General features: G+C 47.8%; 7 protein-coding genes across 7 annotated transcripts; 5 read left to right on the top strand and 2 right to left on the bottom strand.

The window, feature by feature from the left end:
• Positions 1-969: 969 nt before the first annotated feature.
• Positions 970-2,399, top strand: N7529_004078 (uncharacterized protein; the record flags this gene model as incomplete). The annotated part of the gene is made up of 2 exons (XM_057239605.1): positions 970-1,133; positions 1,193-2,399. The coding sequence occupies 2 exons, from the start codon at positions 970-972 to the stop codon at positions 2,397-2,399; spliced, it is 1,371 nt and encodes a 456-aa protein (XP_057098900.1).
• A 799-nt stretch (positions 2,400-3,198) lies between these two features.
• Positions 3,199-3,924, bottom strand: N7529_004077 (NAD(P)-dependent oxidoreductase; the record flags this gene model as incomplete). The annotated part of the gene is made up of 1 exon (XM_057239604.1): positions 3,199-3,924. The coding sequence occupies one exon, from the start codon at positions 3,922-3,924 to the stop codon at positions 3,199-3,201; it is 726 nt and encodes a 241-aa protein (XP_057098899.1).
• A 398-nt stretch (positions 3,925-4,322) lies between these two features.
• On the top strand, positions 4,323-6,958 carry N7529_004076 (uncharacterized protein; the record flags this gene model as incomplete). The annotated part of the gene is made up of 3 exons (XM_057239603.1): positions 4,323-4,862; positions 4,919-5,290; positions 5,363-6,958. The coding sequence occupies 3 exons, from the start codon at positions 4,323-4,325 to the stop codon at positions 6,956-6,958; spliced, it is 2,508 nt and encodes an 835-aa protein (XP_057098898.1).
• A 604-nt stretch (positions 6,959-7,562) lies between these two features.
• Positions 7,563-7,834, top strand: N7529_004075 (uncharacterized protein; the record flags this gene model as incomplete). The annotated part of the gene is made up of 2 exons (XM_057239602.1): positions 7,563-7,700; positions 7,754-7,834. 2 exons carry the CDS (start codon positions 7,563-7,565, stop codon positions 7,832-7,834), a joined length of 219 nt encoding a protein of 72 aa, XP_057098897.1.
• Positions 7,835-8,359: 525 nt separating this feature from the next.
• On the top strand, positions 8,360-12,370 carry N7529_004074 (uncharacterized protein; the record flags this gene model as incomplete). The annotated part of the gene is made up of 3 exons (XM_057239601.1): positions 8,360-8,572; positions 8,628-9,605; positions 9,671-12,370. 3 exons carry the CDS (start codon positions 8,360-8,362, stop codon positions 12,368-12,370), a joined length of 3,891 nt encoding a protein of 1,296 aa, XP_057098896.1.
• A 688-nt stretch (positions 12,371-13,058) lies between these two features.
• N7529_004073 (NAD/NADP octopine/nopaline dehydrogenase family protein) lies at positions 13,059-14,276 on the bottom strand (the record flags this gene model as incomplete). The annotated part of the gene is made up of 1 exon (XM_057239600.1): positions 13,059-14,276. The coding sequence occupies one exon, from the start codon at positions 14,274-14,276 to the stop codon at positions 13,059-13,061; it is 1,218 nt and encodes a 405-aa protein (XP_057098895.1).
• Positions 14,277-15,680: 1,404 nt separating this feature from the next.
• On the top strand, positions 15,681-17,262 carry N7529_004072 (Major facilitator superfamily domain general substrate transporter; the record flags this gene model as incomplete). Its single annotated transcript, XM_057239599.1, has 2 exons — positions 15,681-15,887; positions 15,946-17,262. The coding sequence occupies 2 exons, from the start codon at positions 15,681-15,683 to the stop codon at positions 17,260-17,262; spliced, it is 1,524 nt and encodes a 507-aa protein (XP_057098894.1).
• Positions 17,263-23,355: the final 6,093 nt, after the last annotated feature.

Genomic DNA, 23,355 nt, shown 5'->3' with positions numbered 1-23,355 from the left:
AGTTGCAAATTGACCTTTTGGCCCGAGCCCCAGTCGGATCGGCCGGGTGGTTTGGCAAGTCACGAGACTCGATTGCCACTTGTTGCTTATCAAGAATAAGCTTATCCCAGGATATTACAATAGAAACCAAATAAATAAAGGAAAAACGCGGATATTTTCGTGTCATTCGGGCACTATAACTTATTAGGCAGGATCCTATTTCTTCAAAAAAGGTTAAAATTAGAGAGATAGTTAGGGCGGCAAAACAAAGAAGAAAATTAAAGCCAGAAGACTCCATAGTAAATGGGCCGGAGTTTGTTCTCTACTCCGGAGTGGATCGGAATTTGAGTTGCCACCGGGCGCACCGGGGGAGAGCACACCGGGGCCCTGCATGACCGGTGAAAGGTAAAAAAAAGTTTGAAAGTCCGAGAAGAAACCGAGAATTAGGGATCCCGATATCAAAAATGATAATCATAGTAGTACAATAGTTACCGAAATATGTATATAGGTATAGAAGAAATGCAGCCGAAAATAAAAAAATACAACCATCTGCATGGGATAGGCTCTTTACCCCAGCAAATAAATAAACCTTAAAAGAAACAAAGCTGACGATCTGTATATTAAAGTAGATACCACCTGGGAAGTATGTGTCAACGATCAGAACAATGTGGTACTGATGGAGTTTCTATCACCAAATTTAAATGAGTCAGCGACCTAAGTCCGGCGCTATCATTGGCCAATATTCCGGATTCGGACCGAAATGAAACGGTCATTGGCGAATGGATCGTGTGCATCGACTTTTCTATGGATCTTCCATTGAGTTGCCCATGGGGCAAAATCCCGACACGCGAGTTTGGGGTTCCGCAATAATAAGATGGCCAGATCCTCTTTTCTCTCTTTTTATTTCCTCGTGGGAATATTCTTGTGCTTCCGTACAACCCATCTTCCTGTTTAATTTTCAACCCTCTCTCTGCTATTCAACAAGACAGAATGGAGGTCAACACTGCTCCTCCCGCTTACGAGCAGGATAAGATCGCACAACGGACCGATGAACCTCAATTTGAAGAGGAGGGCCAGCTCAAGTCTGGAGAAGTCCACGATGCCTTTGGTAACGAGGAGTATGCTGAGATTAAGTATAAAACCTTGAAGTGGTGGTATGTATCATTGAGTCCTCTTTAATTGGCACAGTATGCTAACCCGTGACCTACTTTAGGCAATGCGGCCTGCTCATGATTTGCGAGTCCGTTTCATTGGGTGTGTTGTCACTGCCCTCGGCCGTCGCTACCCTGGGTCTTGTCCCAGGTATCATTCTCATTGTTGGCCTTGGCCTGCTCGCAACATACACTGGATACAACATTGGTCTCTTCCGTGAACGTTACCCTCACATCCAAAACCTGGGTGATGCCGGCGAGATCCTCCTCGGCAGCTTCGGCCGCGAACTGTTCGGTATTGGCCAGTTCCTTTTCTGTATCTTCGTCATGGGCAGCCATCTCCTCACCTTCCGTGTCATGATGAACACTATTACCAACCACGGCACCTGTTCCATCGTTTTCAGTGTCGTCGGTATGGTCCTCTCCATCGCCCTCTCTATCCCCCGAACCATGAAGGGCATGACCTGGATCTCTTTCGCCTCCTTCCTGAGCATTTTCTGCGCTGTCATGATCACTATGATTTCCGTGGGTGTTGAAAGCCACCCTGGTCGTGTGATCCAGGCTACTGTCGACGAAGACTTGTACACCGCCTTCCAGGCTGTGTCTAACATTGTCTTCGCCTACTGCGCTCATGTCGCCTTCTTTGGTCTGATCGCCGAGATGGAGACTCCTCGCGACTTCAAGAAGTCTCTGTTCATGCTCCAGGGCTTCGAGATCTCTCTCTACCTGACCGCCGCCGTTGTGATCTACTTCTATGTCGGCACTGACGTCCAATCTCCCGCCCTCAACTCCGCTGGACCCCTCATGAGCAAGATCGCCTACGGCATTGCCATCCCAACCATTGTTGGTGCCGGTGTCGTCAACGGCCACATTGGCTTGAAGTACATTTACTTCCGTCTCTGCGCCAAGTCTGGCCTGATGCACCAACGTAACAAGCGCTCCATCGGTCTCTGGATCGCTCTTGGAGTTTCTTGCTGGATTGTTGCGTGGATCATCTCCGAGGCCATTCCTGTCTTCAGTGATCTGAACAGTCTGATCAGTGCTCTCTTCGCTTCCTGGTTCAGCTACGGTCTCTCCGGTATCTACTGGCTGCACCTCAACTACGGCCAGTGGTTTGCCGGTCCCCGCAAGATCTGTCTCACCATTCTCAACATTGCCATCGCCCTCTTTGGCTTGATCCTGTGTGTCCTTGGACTGTATGCTTCTGGTACAGCTATTCACAACGATACCAGCAGCAGCAGCTTCACCTGTGCCAACACTGACAGTTGAATTGTTTTTTGTTAATATTGCATCTCGTTTTCTTAATATGCATTGTAAATATTTTCGCATATAGATTATGATAGAGTACACTGGTTGGCTCTAGAGTATAATGAATATACATATATATCCTTTGAATTGTCTCTTCTAGTTAGTCCCGCTTCTTTTTTCAATTTTAACTGCCTGATACGCCCTGGAGCCCTCCGTCCCCGTCTAAAAGTGTCGATTCAACCGTAGCTTATTCTTCAACGATGATAACTGACCTCTTTCTTGAGAAATTTCATTTACAAAACACATAGCTCGTTTCAGAATAAAGTTGAAGGTTGGCATGAAGTCTACCCTGCCGCAGCGTGCTCGCTGACGGTACAGAGCTTGAAGGTCAAAGTCGGCATAAGTGAATATGTTCGATTTCAGATTTGGGGATATCTCGATGGAAGAGATTCGGGGCCTAAAAGGAGGCAGGTCTGTTGTGCTTCCAGGCCAAAAGTTAAGTACTTCTAGGGATAGGCGTTGATGCATCCTGCATAATCTCAGCCCAGAAAGACAGCGGAGCCAGCTTTTCGGAAACCAGAACGTAATAAGAGCAGAATATCGAAACATATCGCAGGCTGCTTTAGCCCGATCCCAGGCTCATTCAATAAAACAAATGTTACAGAAATAGTGGGCAATAGCAATGTAATGAGTAAACGAGAAATTTCATGGTTAGATTCCACTTATTACAATATATCATCTTTAGCCAACACAAATCGAACCCTCCGCATAATAATTCCATGTCCAATTCCATATCCACATCAGTATCGATGGCTGTCTATCAATACGTGATCAACACATTCTTGTTCAAATACTTCGTGTCCATTTGCAGGACAAGATTCTCCGCCAGCCACTTCCCGGCATCCTCCCTTGAGATGCTATACCCAGTGACATTAGACACTGGGCCAGTCTTGGGATCCTCAATTCCCACACGGATAGTCTTGCTAGACTCGCCATCACCAAGGTGGCTCGGACGAACAATCGTGAACTTTTCACCGCTATTCGCAAACCGGTCTTCCATAACCACCTTGTCTGCCCCGGGAACCCTAACAAATAGAGCATATATAGGCCTCATAGCAAGAGGAATATCACGGCCGAACCGAGAAAAACCTGCGGTACTGCAAGCAATGATGTAGGGACTGCCTTTGATACCGCTGCTTCTAAGTTGGGCGAGCGCATCGAGGAGAGTCGCCGCTCCTTTCTTGCAGACGTCCGGGTCGTCGACGGTCATTTTGTGAGGAATGGGTTTGGCGCCGATGGTGGTTACGATCACGTCAACGATGCGACCATCGGCTTGGATGCACTGCGATACGGCCGCTACATCGTGTGCGTTCCCTTTGATGACTTTGAGATTTGGAGTTGACTCCGATGGGAAAATTTTGATGAGTTTTGAAGGATCCCGGCACAGTGCGATGCATTGATGACCGGCAGCGAGGGTGTGCTTGAGGGCGGATAGGCCAATGCCCGTGCTGGCACCGAGAAAAGCGACGACTTTGTCGGAAGACATTGTAGTTGTTCGTGATGTTGGAGTTGGCTTGAAGGTTCAATATAATGTTTGATTGCAATGTTTCTATCTCTTCTTTTTTTCCCAGCTGCTTGGGAGCGAATTTCCCTTTTTAATACACATTTTGGAGTCAGACTTTAACTCGAATGCCGCTAAGACTCGCTCATTTCTCGCTGTCAGCATTGGAAACGGGATCCGAATTGTGAGGCGCTTTCTCGTTGGCTGTCACTCCCGCTATTCCTAATTCGAATTGTCAAGTCGTCAACTTTTTCCGCAAGATCGCCATGTCATCAAATGAAGTGACAAAGTCGACAAAGTTGACAAAGTTGAGGATGAAGAATTATTGAATCTATCCAATATTGATAACGCAGCCACACGAAGAAGTGCACTCACATGTTAGCATGTCGCAAGGCCCCTCTGTAACAGACGGCGCGGTCGCGTCGGTCTCGGGGGCCGAGAAACACGCGAGAATTGACGCCTCAGGCAGAAATGAACCAAAGCTGCGCAGCTGCGTCGTATGCCGAAGCCGTAAAGTTCGCTGCGACAAGCGAGCGCCTTGCTCTAATTGCCGTCGCGCCAACATCGCCTGTGTGTTTCCACCGACGGACCGCCCGCCAAGATGGGCTCGCCGTCTCGACCGCAACAGCCCGTCATCCAACCCACAGACGTCTCAAGCCGATCCGATAGCTGATGGGGTAATGGAGAGACTTCATACTCTTGAGAACCTTGTGAAAGAGTTGAGCAGCCAGTTGGAACAAGCTAAGTCGGCTGCGGGAGGTTCGTCCGGGATCGGCTCCCCCCAGGACTCCACGCATAATCGACAACCAAACCCTTCTTCTGGATCCGATAACGTGCAGAGTCGGCTTGGGAGATTGGTGCTAGAGGATTCTAATCGAAGTCGCTATGTCAGTAGTGGGTTCTGGTCTCGTGTTAATGACGAGGTTGGTTAGCCTGAGTCTCTCGCGCTGAATCTATAGGCAACTAACATCGGTCGTAGCTTGATAGTGCCCACGGGTTTCCTTCGGGTGATTATGAGACCTCCGATGATGATTCATTGCCGGAGAAAACTCCCTCTACTCAGGAGCTTGAACAAACTCCTGCCGCGCGCCATGGATTCTTGTTTGGGCACAATTTGAGTTCTTATTCCCCCAATCTCAGCGAGACCCATCCACTACCCTCCCAAATCCCATTCCTTCTAGATGTGTTCTCTGAAAATGTGAACATGATTATTCAAGTCGTTCATCTTCCAACCATCAGAAAGATGGTTCGCGACTGGCGCGGCCGTGACATGAAGGGGCTCGCCCCAGCCCATGAAGCCTTGATGTTCTCTATTTACTACGCAGCTATAACTTCAATGGAAGAAGACGATGTAAGTTCATGTTTAGCGTGGTTGAGCTAGTCCATTTCCATGGCGCCAATGCTTATTCTTTGGTTTCACCAGGTAATACTTAACTTTGGCGCCACAAAAGCCCAGCTTAATCTCAGATACCGCCAAGGCCTGGAGCATGCTCTTGCAAGAGCTGACTTTCTCAACGTACCGGATTTGGTATTGGTACAGGCATTTTCTATCTTTCTTGCCCTGGTGCGCCGGCATGACAGCCCAAGGTTTGTATGGATGATGACCGGGTTGGCAATCCGAATGGGCCAAGCTCTAGGGCTACACCGCGATGGATCACATTTTGATCATCTCACTCCATATGAGATCGAAATTAGACGAAGAGTATGGTGGGTCTTGTGTCTATTGGATATAAGGGCATCGGAAGACCAAGGAACCGACTACACTATCCCAAGCGCTAGCTTTGATACTAGAATTCCCCTGAATCTCAATGATGGCGATTTGGACCCTGAATTCAAGCAAGCGCCCCAAGAACATGACGGCCTGAGCGATATGTCTGTTGCGCGTGTCTCATTTGGAATGTGCGACGTGACGCGGCAGATGATGGCCCATGGTTTCAAGGACAAAGCTCCGAGTCCAGAAGAGCAAGGTCGATTGCTGAACGAGATGTACCAACGGGCGGAACGAGATTTCCTTCAGTTCTCGAAAGAATCAGGAAACCTTGTCCACTGGACTTTGGTGATAGTTGCCAGACTCACGGTGGCAAAGATGACATTGCTAGTCTACTTGCCACTTCTCTTCTCCTCTTCTAAGGAGTTCTCGGATGAGCTCAGAGCGCGACTGTTGATCTCCGGGATCGAAGTTGCGGAATACAACCATGCTCTCAACAACGAACAAGCATGTCGAAACTGGCGCTGGGCTTTCCAAACGTACACCCATTGGTACTCAATTGTCTACATGTTGATAGAAACCTCCCGACGTCCGTGGTCGCCTATTTCAGAGAGAGCTTGGGTATGCCTTCACAGCGTCTGGCTGATACCAAACCAGTCTCACATGGATAAAAATCTACGCATCTGGATTCCTTTGCGAAAACTGATGGGAAAGGCTCGTAAACATCGGCAAATGGAGCTTGAGCGTCTAGGACGTGACCCCGATGCTGTCCAACTGCTGGAGAAAGATTACCAAAGTCTGCCGATTCCGACAAGCTCTGGGCCGTTTCCACCTGGCTCGAACTCCGCAGATCTGTTTCTCGAACGGTGGCGCGAACTGGTACTTAGTCAAAATAATCCGAGGGATATCACAGTTACATCTGGATTTGGTCACCCAAACTTTGCTACGAATTTACCTGCTAGTGGGTTTGAATCATCTTTCATGGCTGAGCAAGGAAATCTTCCGGGCGCGCTATGGTCTAAAGCCGATGCTCCTATCATGACCTCCGATACAAGTGTCGGGTTTGAACCAGAGCACCCGTTTATCCCACTAAGCAACCACTTTTCAACGGCTCCAGCACCAGAATACGGCGACCCAGGCATTTCTTCTCGGATGTGGTTTGACGCGAGCAAACCGATGGATTTCGCAAATTTTGTCCAAGAACCGGCTGATTGCTATATGGAGATCGACGGGGAAGTGAACTGGTATAATTGGGTTGAGTCTGCCAAAGGGGTGGAGTGGGAAGGGATCGGTGAGAACGCGCAGAGCTAGCTAGACTTGTTCAATGGGGCCAAGCTTTCCTTGTAGGTCATCTATGATAGGTCTTGGCAACTGGCTTAATGAACAGTTCTTATCACAAATCTTGACTCTTGACTCGGCCCGACCCGTCGACCCAATGGCAAGATAAGATTGTTTTTGGCACGCAATTCATTTCCTTGAAGATTTCTAATTATAACCGTGGATCTTGTACAGCCCTGAAGGCTTAGATACAATCGAAGACGCATCACATAAGCGCAATCAACTTGTTGAACGGGTAAATGAAGCTGATCCCGCGTCTTAGCGCCACTGTTCGTGGATTGGCTAATACCCTCGTGAATATGCAAGCCACGCGCTAAAACTGGAAATGATTGGAGTCATTGCTGCATGGTGTGCTTATTTCTCCTATCAGAATCCATCGCCCCCAATGTCATAAAAATTATTTGAAAGTATTTGCGATGCGAAGCCATCTTGGGTTGTCAGCCTCAGATTTGAATTAATATGTAAGCCCGGGATGTTGCTTTGCTTTTGTTTTTTGTTTGGCAACTTATAATTGCACCATCCACAATTAACCCTTGGTCTTCAGACTCGACTCTTTTGAGACTGATACCAAGGAATGATGGAATTCGGTGTTCGCGAGCGCATCTCTTTGGTCGGAGTCGTCGTTTTAATTTGCGTTTGGTACTCTTATAAACGTCCTTTCTCACGAAAAGCTGACAGTATTAAGTCTGAGGAGCTCTCCACAGACGAACGCCATGTCAGTGATAGTGTTTTATTTGGACAAATTTTCGGTCGCTGACAACAACATAGGAGTTTGAGAACCGACCTCCTATCGATATTTTGTATCCTGATTCCAACACCCCTGAGACAGATGAAGCAGAGGTCGAGTGAGTATTGTCGTGTGTAAAAAAAAATCATGTTACTGATTCAATTAACAGTATTGTCGCTGTCCATGGCCTTGGGTCCCAAGTAGATTGGTCATGGACTTGGAAAGAAGACACCCGCCAGCCTAATGGCAAGCCCCGGTTAGTCAACTGGTTAAAGGACAGCAACATGCTGCCTGGAATTGTACCCAAGGCAAGAATTTTGGCCTATAATTATGAGTCTAGATGGCACAAAAATGCATCCAAGACACGGCTTCAAATTTGTGGCGAGGAGTTAGTAAATGCCGTTCATGATTTTCGCAAGGGCATGAGTGATAGGCCACTCATTTTTGTTGGGCATAGTCTCGGCGGCAATGTCATTCAACATGTGAGTATATACCTTCCCTGGATTCTAGCTCTTCACTCGTATTGACTTAGTTCAATATAGGGTCTTCTGTACTCTGATTCCGAGCCGAAGTTTAAATACATGGTTGAAGTCACTGTTGGCCTTATATTTCTAGGCTGCCCATTCAAGGGATCCAAAATCCAAGAGATGGCTTCTCTTGTCACCAACGTCTTACAATTAGCTGGGTCCGATAGCGGAATTATCAGGGACCTCCATTACGGGGACCCTGTCCTATTGGACAAGATCAATGGTTTCCAGCGACTTCTCGAAAGAAACACGATCCCATTTTGTGCATTCATTGAGCGCAAAGAGACAGATTACGGCAAGAAGATAGGGCTCACAGGGATTTGGAAGGAACTGGTATGTATCAATAAGCCACTCTCTTGGTTGCCTAAATTCTAATTTCAAACTCCAGGTTGTTGATGAAGAGTCTGCTGGGGCTTTAGGGCCGCACAAGTTTCACCTGAACACTGATCATTTCAAAATCAACAAATTTTCTGGTCCTCAGGATCGATCCTTCCTGACAGTCTCTTCTCAAATTAACGAGATGTTCACAAATTGGAAACCACTGATTGAAAGCCGAAAGGCTGGCTCAAACCGCCCAGGTGCTCAACGAAAGATTTTGGAGAATAAAGAGAGACATGAGAGAATAGTGCAATTTCTCGCGAAGAGCGATTTTTCCGCGCGGTACAAGGACGTGTTCTCTGCCAGACACAAGAAGACGGGCCAGTGGTTTCTGGAAGCGGAAAACTTTCAGAGCTGGGCAGGGAAAGAAGGGCAGACCCTTTGGTGTCCAGGCATTCCAGGAGCGGGAAAAACAATCTTGCTTGCTATTGCAGTAAACTATCTTCAGGAAAAGTTCTTCAAAAGCGATGAAGTGGTGCTTTTTGCCTTCTGCGACTACAAGGACCGGCCGAATCAAAGTGCAGAGAACATGATTCTGTCGCTCTGGAGACAACTGATGCAAAAACGGGTTCTCAGTGAAGTTGAATGCGAAAATCTAGAGACAACATATATCAAAAGAGGAGTCATTCCGACAACCGATGCTGTGGTCAAAATGCTTTCGGATGAAATGGCTAAATACTCGCGGGTCTTTATTCTGCTAGATGCTCTCGATGAGCTTCACAACGAAAGTCGGGACTCGCTGATTTATCTTTTGAGACAACTGCCCGCAAAGAAGAACTTGCTGATCACGTCACGCATACCGAAGGAAAACAATTCTTATTTCCGCAAAGTTCCTCAGTTGGAAATCCGAGCAAGAGACAAGGATATCACGGACTATATCAACGGTCGCTTAGAATCTGTCTCAAAGCTTCGCTCCAAAGTTGAAAATAATCACAAACTCAAAGAAGAGATCAGGAGCACCATTACAAAGAAGGCTGATGGGATGTGGGTATCAACTATAGTTTAATAGACGGACCTTCACTGATGCATCGCCATAGGTTTCTACTTGTCAAGCTTCACCTGAATTCTTTGGCATCTAAGCACACTGTTAAGGAGATGAGGGCTGATCTAAGGAACCTGCCAGAAGGAGAAAATGCTATCTCCGATACTTACGATGGGGCGTTCTCTCGCATCCGTGATCAAACTCGTGAAGATCGCGAACTCGGAGAGAAAATCATCCTATGGATCTCTCATGCACAAAGACCATTGACAATGAAAGATTTACAATGCATCTTAACATTGCAGGAAGGGGATACAGACCTGGAATTTGATGATCTAATTCCAGAGGAGCTTCTTATCTCTACTTGCGCTGGTCTTGTCACAGTTGAAAATCTGTCCGGAAGAATACAATTTGTGCACTCTACCGCGCAAGAGTACGTCGATTCCATCAAGCTGACAAAGTTCCCGGGTGCCGATTTGACAATCGCCAAGTCTTGCATTCACTACCTCTCCTTGTCAATTTTCTGTACAGAAACTAAAGAAATCCACACCACGTCCTTCAACAAAACTGTGTCTAGCTACCCGTTCCTGGAGTATGCAGCCCTTTTCTGGGGCCTACATGCTAGACGTGCGGATAGCGTTGAGGCCAAATCTTCCGTCGAAAAGTCGGTCAGACAGTTCTTCAACCTCAGACTACAATCTACATTTGCAGTTCGTACTCTTTTGTGTGGCGTGGCAGGAGTTGATGGTGCTGAAATGGGAGATGACCTCGCGCGCAATGATCGCTCCATCAAATTGATCAACATCTTGGCCTACTTCGGATTGGACTTTCTCTTGGTTGATCTGATTTCCAGTAGACCAGGGGTAATAGCGGAATCTTTTGACCACTTCGTTGGCAATGTTTTGCACTGGGCTGCCCTTGGTCAGCATGAAAAGACTTTGAAGATCTTGTTGAGCCAGTCCTCTGTCGGCGACGTTTTGAATCAGAAAGGATACGAGCTTTTTGCACCATTACATATGGCTTTGGTTTACAGGCGTGACCTCTCCGCTGAGATCATACTGGATTATGGCCCCGATGTTAGAACTGCAGCTCATTTCGATCATACGCCCCTGTTAATCGCGTCTCTTACTGGCAACAGTGCTATCATTCCTAAGCTACTTTCCGCCGACAAAGAACTGAAGACTCTATTGATGCGGGGGCATTCATCGACTACTCCCTTTCGTGCTGCTGCGATGTGGGGACACAAGGATGTGATGGTTGAGCTATTGCGTGCTTTGGACCACTATGAGCTCAGCGAAGATCTTCACGAGCTTAGAGACGACTTTTGGAGAAATCCTATGCACAATGCTGCTGAGGGAGGCCATGTAAGCATTTGCGAAGTTCTGCTACAGTCTAAATACGGAGTCCAATTCGCTACTAGTGAAGATGGGTGGTCGATGATCCCAATGGAAATGGCCCTTTTGCACGGCCACGTGGAGCTCACTGAGCTTTTCCTGAATTGGAACAATGGAACCTTGCTAGCTAGTGAGCCCGGGACTGTCGCGGGGGCACTTACCTTGGCTGCTCATTTCGGACAACCGATGGTCGCAGATATGCTGCTAGCTCGCCACCCCGAAGCTTGTTCCTCGGATTTCCGCAATTACACGGCTCTTCATCATGCAGCCTACAGTGGCTCGGTTGAAACTGTTAAAGTAATTCTCGGTTATCCTGCGGGATCTTCGACGTTGGAGGCGAGAGACAAATCGGGAAATACACCTCTTGTTGGAGCGGCCGACAGAGGTCAGTCAGAGATTGTGGAATACCTCCTTGAAAAGGGCGCAAATATCAATGCCAAGAATGACGACGAGAAGACCGCTCTCCACCTTGCCTGTGAAGGAGATCTTGATCAAGTGATCAAGATACTCCTTCAATCTGAGTCGGACATTGACATCGAGGCTAAAGATTCCGATGGTCGAACCGCACTCGTTGTTGCGAATGAGTGGCAGGCATCAGGGGCAATCAAATTGCTCTTGGGTGCGGGAGCACAAATCCCCGAGGGCTTCACCATTTTTGACACAACGGGAATGATCGAACAATATTCTCCTGAGCAGCCAGTTGACCAGTTCAAAGCGTACTTCTATCTCAAAAAGGCATCGGCAGACAAGCTCCCTCAACCTCTGATTTCCAATATATTGGATCTCGCAGAGTACTGGATTGTCAGAAAGACCGAACGCTATGAGTCAAAACACGCCACAAATTTCGACGGTGACACAATGGTCTACCTGCGAAGCGCTCCAATCATAGGAAACCCTCACCACCCCGTGAGGCGTATCGAATACGAAGTCGTCAGCCACGATCAGGGTTTCAGTAACGACCACCACGTACATGGAACATATGAATGCTCTTATACTTGGTTTGACGCTAGCCGCGAGTGCAGTCCCGGGCCATTCCAGGGATCGGCCAGTCGAATTTTGGGGCCGATCATCTTGCGGAATGTTCATGCAAGAAATAATTGGCACAAGCATCGCATAACATGGTGTAGTGTAACTGGAGTAAGAACTTCTCGTGTGAGCACAGACGAAAGCACAAATGATGAAATCGAAGAGACTGTCACAACGGTCCACCCTGATCATCGAAGACCGAGGCCTGAACCGCTTAAGTGGATTACAGAGATCAACCCTGGAGAGCGGATTTTGATGACGGCTATGGCCCAGTTTCCCGGTTGGACCAATTATATTCAGCGAGCGAAGTTCGTGGTCTATACAAGCTATCTCAAATCTGGTGGAGTGTATTAGAACTAACATTGGATTGATTGGATTGATTTACTATGAGGGATATCGAACATGTACATTATTATACTCGAATTTCAATGTTTTCCCCCGTCATAGCTCTGCATTCGAAGTATATCTTCAACCGAGGGTTCCTTCAACAATACAACTGCACATAATATGGTGTATATCTCGCGGAAGCACTTCGCCACGTTCCCCAATATTTTTCGACCCTTTCCCGATTCTCTCGGAAGGCATGTGAATGTAATTCAGCATAATAAAGATTTAGCAAATGATCAGGCATGTGGGTCATCCATCCCCTGTGAGATGGTGAAACCGCGAACAATGGATGTTGTTTAGAACACCAACAAATCTCGTATATTTGACCATCACTCGGCCTTGAGGCAAGGTAGCAACCAAAGAGCAATCGTTAGGTAACTTAGAGTGCTAGAACCAACTCCGTAGAGCCTTTGAGGCTTCGATGTATTTGTAATTTTGTATGTATCCAGCTATGTATTAGTGATGTGTACTCTATGATTCGCAACAATGTCGTTTTCAAAATCTTCGATATATGCTTTTGTGTGTTTATTTCACCTCCCCCGCCAGCGCTGGAACTTCGACTGGTGATATTATAAACAGAAATGAGCAAATCAAACATCAATACGAAAGTCCAGAGGTATAATAGGTTCAAGAAAAGGGATTATCGCGCACGTTCTCAAGCAGCGACTTGAGCCGTCTGTAGTGGAGCATGAGATTCCAACATATTGTCAACGGAAGAGTCGGAAATTGTGTGCACGGGAGGCTTCTCCACTGGACCACCCAAGGCATTGAGCACTTGATCCTTAGTGGCATCACCCAGTCCTGCGGCATTGAGGGTCCTTCCGTTTTCGAAGTAATCAAACCCGCTGACAACTTGGGCCATCTCAATGAGAGCTCTGATCGTCGGCGAAGTCAGACCAACCTTTGTGCCAAGCTCATACCATGGGACCAATCCGTATAGGATGTCCTCGAGCAGATAGCGGTGGTTCAAGGAGCTCGGGGAACTCTTGGTCTTGTTGTGAACGACAGATCCCGATGCGAAATCATGATAGTCGGCGTATTGTCGGGGGTTGCTATAATTCTGGTTCATATATGCTGTAATGGGGGTGATTTGCAGACCGTACGCGTGGGCAATGGCGAGACGCTCCAGGTCCAGCTTCTCCGTCACACGGGAGACCGATGGGGACATTCCTTGAGCATAGAAGAAAAAGTCGCCTTTGGTGGCTTCGATCCAACCCGCGTTCATAAGTGCAGCAGGGCAATGCACAACTGGGTTGACATTGTTAAGTCCCACCTCGAGGAGGTTGGTGCACCAGTTCAACTTCAGGGAAAAGATCGACTCAACCTGGTGGCGGAGGCCGAGCTCAGATTGGGGGTCAAGCCTCTCGACTTGTGTGGTGGGTGGCTCAACCCAGATGGAGAGACTCTTCTTGCATCCCTTGACAAAGACTGTGTCACCCGTGATACGAACGGCATAGGGGGATATATCGGTTTCAAGGATCGCATGGGCATTGACCTTTTGGCGAGCGGAGAGATAGAAGAAGTTGCCGACGTTGATAATCAGAGTGTGCTTCCGGAGATCGAACTGACTCAACAAAGTCAAAATAGTATCTTGTCCGTATGAAGGGACTGTAGTAACAAGGAAAGTAGAGTGGCGAATGGCGAGATATAGATCACTGGTTGTCTTGATCTGATATCTGCCACTGATCTCGCCATCTGCATTGAGCCACCCATCATTATTTTCGATCATGGTAGTTCCACCACGGTGGTCAGGATGAGCATACAGCATGACATCTTTTCCACGACTAGCGAGATCTGCTGCAAAGGCACATCCGCAAGGTCCGGCGCCGATGATTGTCACGGTTGGCACGGAATCGAAGTTTTGGGGGGCCATTGTGTTTGATTCAACTTTTAGTTGGGAAACCGTTCGCTCTGGAAGAATAGAGGACTCTGAGAATTTCGGAAGTTTTTCTGTTGGCTTGATTGATTGATCTGAGGCAATCTGCTCGTTTAAATATTATTGACCTGGATCAATGGATCCCGACAAAAGCATCGGGATTCCCCATAATTGCTTTCCGAATCACTTCTGCTATGATCTATACCTATGGATTCACTTAGTGGAATTGCACGAGATTTCGTCATGTCTATCTTCTTGGCAAAGTTCAATAGTTTACCACGAATAAACACATGTCGCATCGAGCGCGGGCCTATGAAAATCATTTTACCTGGGACCACCATGGTGTGATCTTTTGATCAACCATAATTCGTGGCAGTTATAGCTTGATAAACTGGTTGAGTGTAGATCGTTAGAAACGTGTTGTCGAGAAAGACTTGGTAGAAGCTTTCGGATCAGGGGAGTTATTGGCTACAGTATATTTGAACTCATTACACAATAGAAATCGCAGATCACCACGAAATTGAGCCGAGACAATTGAGTCGAGGCCTGGCGTGGCAATCGGAGACGCGTCTTTTGCATTGTAGGCTAGGCCTGCAAGTTTCCAGGCCTTTTATTAGTTCGATGCTTGATTTTTCTTCACGTCTTTTCCGTATGGGCATTCATTAAAGTTGACGATGGTGCATGTCATCGGGCCAATTGAGTAATAACCCGAGTATGGCACGGCATAAGAGTGGGAACGAGCACATACAGCGTATAATCAATTGATCTGATAAAAATTATCAAGGGTCACAGTATCCCGAGGTTAAAACAGTCGGGCATTACTGCTACTAGTACCGTAGACGCAGGTCGGTAGATCAGGGTAGATCAGTGGACATGGATTGGCCACTAATAGGGGAGCCCCAGGGCCATGAGCTTGTCCTAAAATTCCCATATGACGACGCTGAAGGTCCGTTTGGCCAGGGGTTAAAACTTAATATCAACCCACTTGAACCCCGGGGACCTTGAGGCCGATAACCCGTAGGCCCAACCGAAACACGCGCCCGCGGCAAAATTGCCGGAAGGTACAATATTGAACATTCAATTTTCTTCACAGTAATGATTTTCACTGTGTTGGAAGATTTTTTAGATGACGATCATTCAGGTCGTGTTCATTTTATCACATCATCGAACCCTTACTGACTGTAGTAGTGGAACCTCGTGGGCCTTCCTGCAATTCCTACGTCAACTATTATTTTTTTTTTTTTTCTAAATAGAATCTTTTGCTTCCATGAAATGTTCATTTAGATCAATCAAAAGATGGAAAAGGGGGCGAAGAGAACCTGAATGTCACTGGATTAATTGTTTCGCTACAATTTACTCCAATTCACTCTTCCTTGGGTATTCTACATAAAAGACCCGAGAATGAGCTCGGAGACCACTTTTTTGGAGGCTCCTTCTCCTTACAGTTGCTTCAGTGCTGCCAAAAAGCGATACATTGTCGCTACTGCCGCTGGCGCTGGCCTCTTTTCTTCTTTGTCCGCGCAAATTTATTTTCCAGCCCTGAACACGTTGGCCGATGATCTCAATGTGTCAACTTCCTTGATTAACTTGACTGTCACAAGTTATATGGTAAGCTTGTGCACTGTCGATGATAGGAGTCACTCACTGATACTTGGCTGTATACTAGATCTTCCAAGGAATTGCGCCTATGTTCATTGGAGACTTTGCAGATAGAACAGGCCGTCGACCCGCTTACATTATTTGTTTTGTTATTTATATCGCCTCCAACGTCGGACTGGCCTTGCAGGATAGTTACACAGCTCTTATTGTACTGCGGTGCTTGCAAAGCTCTGGGATCAGCAGTAGCGTGGCTTTATCCGCCGCCACTGTGGCCGATGTGAGCACCAAACAAGAACGAGGCTCAATGATGGGCTTCGTCATGGCTGGAAATTTCATGGGTCCCGCTATTGGTCCAATTATCGGTGGTCTACTAGCCCAGTATCTGGGCTGGAGATCTATCTTTTGGTTCCTGACGATTGCATCGGGTGTATTCCTGTTGCCCCTTCTTCTATTTCTCCCTGAAACAGCTCGAAACGTCGTCGGTGATGGCTCGTCCCCTGCACAGCCATGGAATCGACCCTTCATTCAATACTTCCGACGCCAAAGTGTGAAAAATGATGCCGCTTCCTCCGAAGACAGTATCGACCGATCTGATAGCAGCGGTTCGCCCAAGAATATCGAGCACAAGCTCCGATTCCCTAACCCTATAAAGCCGCTTATTCTCGTGTTCCATCCAAACTCCATCATCGTTCTTTTAGTAACCGGTGTCATTATGGGCGGTAACATGACCGTTCTCTCGTCCATCACAGAAATTTACACGGCCCAGTATGGCCTGGACGAGCTTGAAGTAGGTCTATGCTACATCACGCTGGGGACTGGCTCCATTGTGGCCTCTGTGATCACCGGGCGCCTTTTGGACTGGAACTACAAACGAATGGCAGCTGAACTGTGTAGCCATCCAACCTCTGAACACGTGGGCACAGCGGATTCAGTCCCCGTCGAAACGTCTCGCAGCATGGTAACAATTCCCCTCGTTATTTTAGGCAGCGTGACTGTGCTGGCTTTTGGTTGGGTACTCAAATTTGAGGAGCCACTTCCTGCCCCTGAGGTACTACTGTTCTTTGTCGGCGTTGGACAAACAGGTGGTTTCATCTCTACATCTACTCTTCTGGTAGACTTACATACCGCCAACCCTGCAGCTGCCACAGCGGCCAACAATATGGTTCGATCCTTCTTCTCTGCTGCTGCTTCTGCAGCAATTGACCCTATGCTGACTGCTATGGGTCGTGGTTGGGCATTCACACTGGTGGCTTTCATCTTGCTGTCTACAATTCCATTACTTCTGTTGCTTTGCGGAATGGGGCGCCAAAAGAATTCTCATTCCGAAAAGATAGAAAGTTCCGCTGAGAGAGCCGAAAGCACCCCAGAAAGATCAGAAGATTAAAAACTTTTGGTGGAATGCACCACTGCACTGGAAAGCAGCGGAAATCTAGATAGAAAAACAAGGCTTTTCTCACCATAACCACAGCGATTCATTCCTCTTTTAAGTCTCATTTATAACGAAATAACTACTGTGGAACTATGTAGTATTATTGTATGTTTTCTCATGTGCTATAAAACTCTCCCTATACGTGATTGCTTGAATTGCCTATAGCTTCGTACTCCTTTTGGGGTGCATCATGCGAAGCCCCGATCCGCTCCCGATCAGAATTCTCATTGTTTTATTGCGAGTGTCTATCGGGCACTAATCAGTAATTTGGTACCTAGTCATATTTGAATTAGTCTTCGTTCCGTTTGGGCACACAGCCTCACAGCCTACATTCTAACTCAACGAAATCCATGGACCCTGCTTGCATCAAGTACCTCGAGGGAGAATGAGCAGCGTTTGGTAGCGCAAAGGGCTAGAAGGCTTCTAAGCTAGTTGTGAGAACCTTCAATACAAATCAGACAAATTCAAAAAGGTTAGCAAAGTGATGAAACCTATTGTATATTTTGGAAGGACTACCTGTTCCCATGGCTGCTTCCCTCATTTGTTTCACTTGTAACCTTGGAACTAGACAGCATTTGTATTCAAGGCAAGTCTAGCTATGCACAGTTGCTATAATAGTTAGTTATATACCAATGTTCTGCCTCAATTCTCCGGAATGCACCCAGGTACAGGGAGGATCGAAATCAGTTTCACCACTTTGCTCATATAGGATTTATCTCGAACCCTAGTCCGAAACACATTAATTCGTTTCCGGCTTAGCTTTGTTTTAAATATTGAATCGTATTGAAAGGCGCTATCACGTGTTATGTAGTTTACTCATTTGTTCGTAATAGTTACTCTTACGGAGGATACTTGTATCTTGTAGCCTTTTGAGCTTGTCGACGACATTTCTATCTACTTGTCTCATTGATTTTCTAACGAAGCCGAATGGAGCGAAAAGGCCAATTGCTTTTTAGGAGTGCGCATTAAGCCAACCTATGATGACATATTGTTTTAAAAAAATAATGAAGCAGAAAATGCAATGCGAACGTGAACTGCTGAGCGTTTTTCAGTATTCAGCGCTTTCTTCAGTATTCTCTATAACTTTCCCCATCCTCATCCGTTTGAAATTCCCCTTCTGTTTCCCGTGCAACCTTTGCTTCCCATTCTAATAATGTTTCAGAATTAGATAAAGTAGCGGGATGGTTTACGCCGATTGTCTGCTTCTGCTTTGTTAAGCACTCCCGTAGCAGAGATATGGCTTCGGCATCGTGACCTGAAGATTTCCAGGTGAAAGCGAGATTAGCCATACTGATCAGCGTGTCGGGATGGTCGTCGCCGAGCTTCGTCTTGCTTGTTTTCATCACCTGCACCCCCAGCTGCTCGGCCTCCTCCCACCGGCCTTGGTTCCGGTATGTTGCCGCCAGGCTGGCCATACTGGTCAGCGTGGAGGGATGGTCCTCGCCGAGCTTCGTCTTGCGAGTCTCCATCACCTGAATCTCCAGCTGCTCGGCCTCCTCCCACCGGCCCTGGTTCCTGTACGTCGACGCCAGGTTGGCCATACTAGTCAGCGTGTCGGGATGGTCGTCGCCGAGCTTCGTCTTGCTTGTCTTCATCACCTGCACAAAGAGCTGCTCGGCCTCCTCCCACCGGCCCTGGTTCCAAAATGTCGACGCTAGGTTGGCCATACTGGTCAGCGTGTCGGGATGGTCCTCGCCGAGCTTCGTCTTGCTTGTCTTCATCACCTGCACAAAGAGCTGCTCGGCCTCCTCCCACCGGCCCTGGTTCCTGTACGTCGCCGCCAGGTTGGCCATACTGATCAGCGTGTCGGGATGGTCCTCGCCGAGCTTCGTCTTGCGAGTCTCCATCACCTGCACCTCCAGCTGCTCGGCCTCTTTCCATAGGCCCTGGTTCATATACGTCAACGCTAGATTGCCCATGCTCGTCAGCGTGTCGGGATGGTCCTCGCCGAGCTTCGTCTTGCGAGTCTCCATCACCTGCACCTCGAGCTGCTCGGCCTCCTCCCACCGGCCCTGAGCACTAAACGTCGACGCAAGATTGGCCATACTGGTCAGCGTGTCGGGATGGTCCTCGCCGAGCTTCGTCTTGCGAGTCTCCATCACCTGCACAAAGAGTTGCTCGGCCTCCTCCCACCGGCCCTGGTTCCAAAATGTCGACGCTAGGTTGGCCATGCTCGTCAGCGTGTCGGGATGGTCCTCGCCGAGCTTCGTCTTGCTTGTCTTCATCACCTGCACAAAGAGCTGCTCGGCCTCCTCCCACCGGCCCTGGTTCCTGTACGTCGACGCCAGGTTGGCCATACTAGTCAGCGTGTCGGGATGGTCGTCGCCGAGCTTCGTCTTGCGAGTCTCCATCACCTGCACCTCCAGCCGCTCAGCCTCCTCCCACCGGCCTTGGTTCCGGCATGTTGCCGCCAGGCTGGCCATACTGGTCAGCGTGGAGGGATGGTCCTCGCCGAGCTTCGTCTTGCGAGTCTCCATCACCTGCACCTCCAGCCGCTCGGCCTCCTCCCACCGGCCTTGGTTCCGGTATGTTGCCGCCAGGCTGGCCATACTGGTCAGCGTGGAGGGATGGTCCTCGCCGAGCTTCGTCTTGCGAGTCTCCATCACCTGAATCTCCATCTGCTCGGCCTCTTCCCACCGGCCCTGATTTCGGTACGCTATCGCTAACATCGCTGTGCTCTCGAGAGCCGTCTCACTTTGGGGACCAAGCAATTTCACCCTCTGCTTTTCTGACTTTGATGCCATTTCTTCCATATCACCAAACAAGCCTAATCCACACGCATACCAGGCGCCTTTGTACAGTAATCCAGACAATTCCGTTTGACATTCCCGAGATTTTGGCCGTTGCGACATTGCGGATTTAACATGGGGATAAAGAGCCCGGCAGTGTTCCCAAGTCTCATAATTACCGCTGGGGAACTCCTGGGCTAAATTCTTGATGAACTTCTCCTTCCATTGCTCCTCCAGTTTATGTGTTTTCAGCCATGCACGTGTAGACAGTTGCACGAGCCGATGCATCATGAACGAAGTGCCGCCCTCACTGATGGATATAAATGAAAAGTCTCTGAGAGTGTCCACATCCTGTTCAAAATCGAAGCAGATATCTGAAGTCGACGATTCCGCATCACTAGACTCACTCGAGACCTCTGCGCGTGATACGGCTTTGTCTTGAGGATAAGGCCGGACAAGGTTCTCGGGTATTCCTTGCCGGTCAAAAAAGCTCATGAGAGAAAGTAAGTCCGCTGCAGATGGCCTCACTTGACGTATATATTTAAACGATATATGCCACGTCTCTAGGATCGAGTTCTTTGCTTCCCAGTCCCGGTACGTGTGACCGACCTCTTTGCCCAGCAGCTTTGTCGCCTCGCGATCACTTTGGAAATCCCTCAGATACTGTGCTACTGAACAGCGAGGTGCCCGATTCCGAATATAGCTGGTTGCCTGCACGATTGCTAGCGGCATGAATTCCAACATTTCTACTAATTGTTGGCTCTCTTGGATGTCTTCTAGCTGATCCATTTTGTTTTGGAAGAGATCTAATGCCTCAGATCTTGCCATCGGCGGAACACGAATGAGATCCTTAATGTGAACCATTTCCAAAGCGATTTCTCGACTTCGACTTGTTAGAATAGTAAACCCATTTGGTCTTCGAGGGATGTATTCCACTAATGGTTTGGTAGGGGTATTTGTTGGCACTTTCGTCGGGTCGTCTTTTCTCGTCGCCGGAATGGAGCAAAGGAACTTGTCATCGACATTATCAAGGACACAAACCCAATTTCCTATCTTTTCATCGCGGAGCCAGTTTTCGACCAGTGTGAATATGTTAACTTTAGCATCTTGACGACCCGGGATTTTAACCTGGTCCGCAATGTCCCGGAAACTTTGCTCAAATCGGGCTTCATTACTCGCATGGACCCAGAAAACCCATGTTGCGGGTGATTTGGATCGGACTTGGTAGGAGTATTCGATCGCAAGTTGCGATTTTCTTCGAGTTGTCAGCAATAGACCACGTAAGAGCCGCAATACCCTTACCCAACACCGCCGAGGCCAATCAGCGCTATCCTCGACCCCGCGTCCGAATTCTTACTATAGATCTGATCAAGCAGTGTCTCGCGACGAACAAAATCTGGATCGCGCGTGAATGGCACAGTTGACAAAGGGCTGGGCGGAGTTTCGGGCCGCTCTAGCGGGAAGCGGCAATTAGTCAGTCGGTCTTGACCTTGTTTGGTTCCGTTCCTGACTTACTCGGTGGCAGATGAAAGTCTGCCGTGAATGTGCCATAATTGATTCCCACCTGGGCTCCATAGTTGACACCAGAGTGACTTGACGACGCCATGGTCGTTTATATTTGCCTGTCTGTAGTTCATTACAAGCTCTTCTCTGGCTCTCGACCGAAGGAGGGGTACGTCATCAGGTGACTCGGCTCCGCGGCGCTAAGACAGGAGACTAGATTTGCAGGCCACCCACGTCGAGTCGTCGGGCAGGACTAGCACCTTCCCAGGAACCGGATCGATCCGAGCCAGAACACTCAGATCAAGCGCAGCACGCGATAATCAGCCAGGTCCCGCGGGGTGAAAAGGATGCTTTGACAATGTCACTTTCAGAGCTTATTGCTGCCGGCTTTTTCAAGTACACGATAAATACTTTGAGATCGCATTTTGTTGTCGCTATGGTGAAACTAACGTATGGTTTTCCAGCCAAGCAACCACTTTTTTTGAGGTCCGCAGCTTTGAGATGGCCCCCTTGGCTTGTTTGCTAGATCAACGTTCTAGAACCCCTGGAGACCATACGAGTCAAATACAGAAGCTATTTTAAGCTGTTATTTACAATTGTACTGGAATACCGCCAAGAAAGGGGTTCAGGGGTAGAGTAACCGTAATAGGTATGGCGTGTTTCGAAAGAGGGTTCGAGAAAGAATCTCTGTGAGGAATTGGTGAAACTGATTTCGATCCTCCCTGTACAATCCTAGACGACTTAAGTTGCTCACATATTTTTCTCAATTTTGTTCAGTTCCACCTCCAGGTTGCATAAGACGAAATGCACCAAAATTACGTAAAAAACGTCGCTGCTCACCCCATTTCCAGCCAATTAGTTAAGGACCAAGCTTGATGTAATTTACTAATACACCTAGGCATGGATGTCAAGCTAAGGCCATTGAGTCAATTATCGCGTGCAGAGGCCAAGCACAGAAGCTGGGGTTTGACGTAAAACTACCCCTGTGAGTGAATCATCAAGATGCATTATTTCGTGGTGTAACAGTTCTTGCATAACAGATTGTTTACATTTTATTATCGATGCCATGGTGGAGCTGCTTTTGTTTTTGGAATATTTGACCGAGAGATAGCGTCTGAGTGGCTTTTTTCCCAGATGGGTGCGTGTTAGGCACTCAGGACAAAGATCTTCCCATGATAGGAAGGTGAGGCTGCTTTGTGGAGACTGTAGGCAGTGACTGGAAATTGAGATCCTGCAAGGAATATGATTGGGTGATGAGAGTGAAAACGAAACACCTAACCTCCGTGGTCAAGTATAATTTTCTACAACGTACAGCATTGTAAATATTGCACCAAGTTTATTGAGAGAGCAAACGGTCGCTGGGATTGGCGCATGACATTTGACTCAGACCTTGTCCTCGATCATTCGTCAAACGTGTTTTCAGTAGAATTATATCCGATATCTGTCTACTAAGACCAGACACGGGTCTTAATATCATGCCATATACGCAACCGAACAGTCTACCAACGAAACAAGCAGAACTAAGCATAAGATATAGAGGCGGAAGTAGTTAAACAAATGACGGCATGATGATGGCATTGAGGCATAACCCCGCGGAATAAGTCCAACGTATAACCAACATACCTATGTACATTTCAGGAATATGGAAGTCCCCACTCGCTTTGGGGCCAAAATCTACTGTCAAGGACCTTCAAACCAGTACTGTACCAGAATGTCCCTTTCGATCTCATCTCCTGCAAGAAACCAGGCATTTATGAATGTAAAAAAACATCATCCCCACAACCTCTAGAGAATTGTCAAAATAAAAGACATAAGG

Source organism: Penicillium soppii (genome assembly GCF_028829465.1).
Source record: "Penicillium soppii strain IBT 18220 chromosome Unknown utg000004l, whole genome shotgun sequence".
In the NCBI taxonomy this organism is placed as follows: domain Eukaryota; kingdom Fungi; phylum Ascomycota; class Eurotiomycetes; order Eurotiales; family Aspergillaceae; genus Penicillium; species Penicillium soppii.
This window is presented reverse-complemented; position numbering and strand designations above follow the sequence as displayed.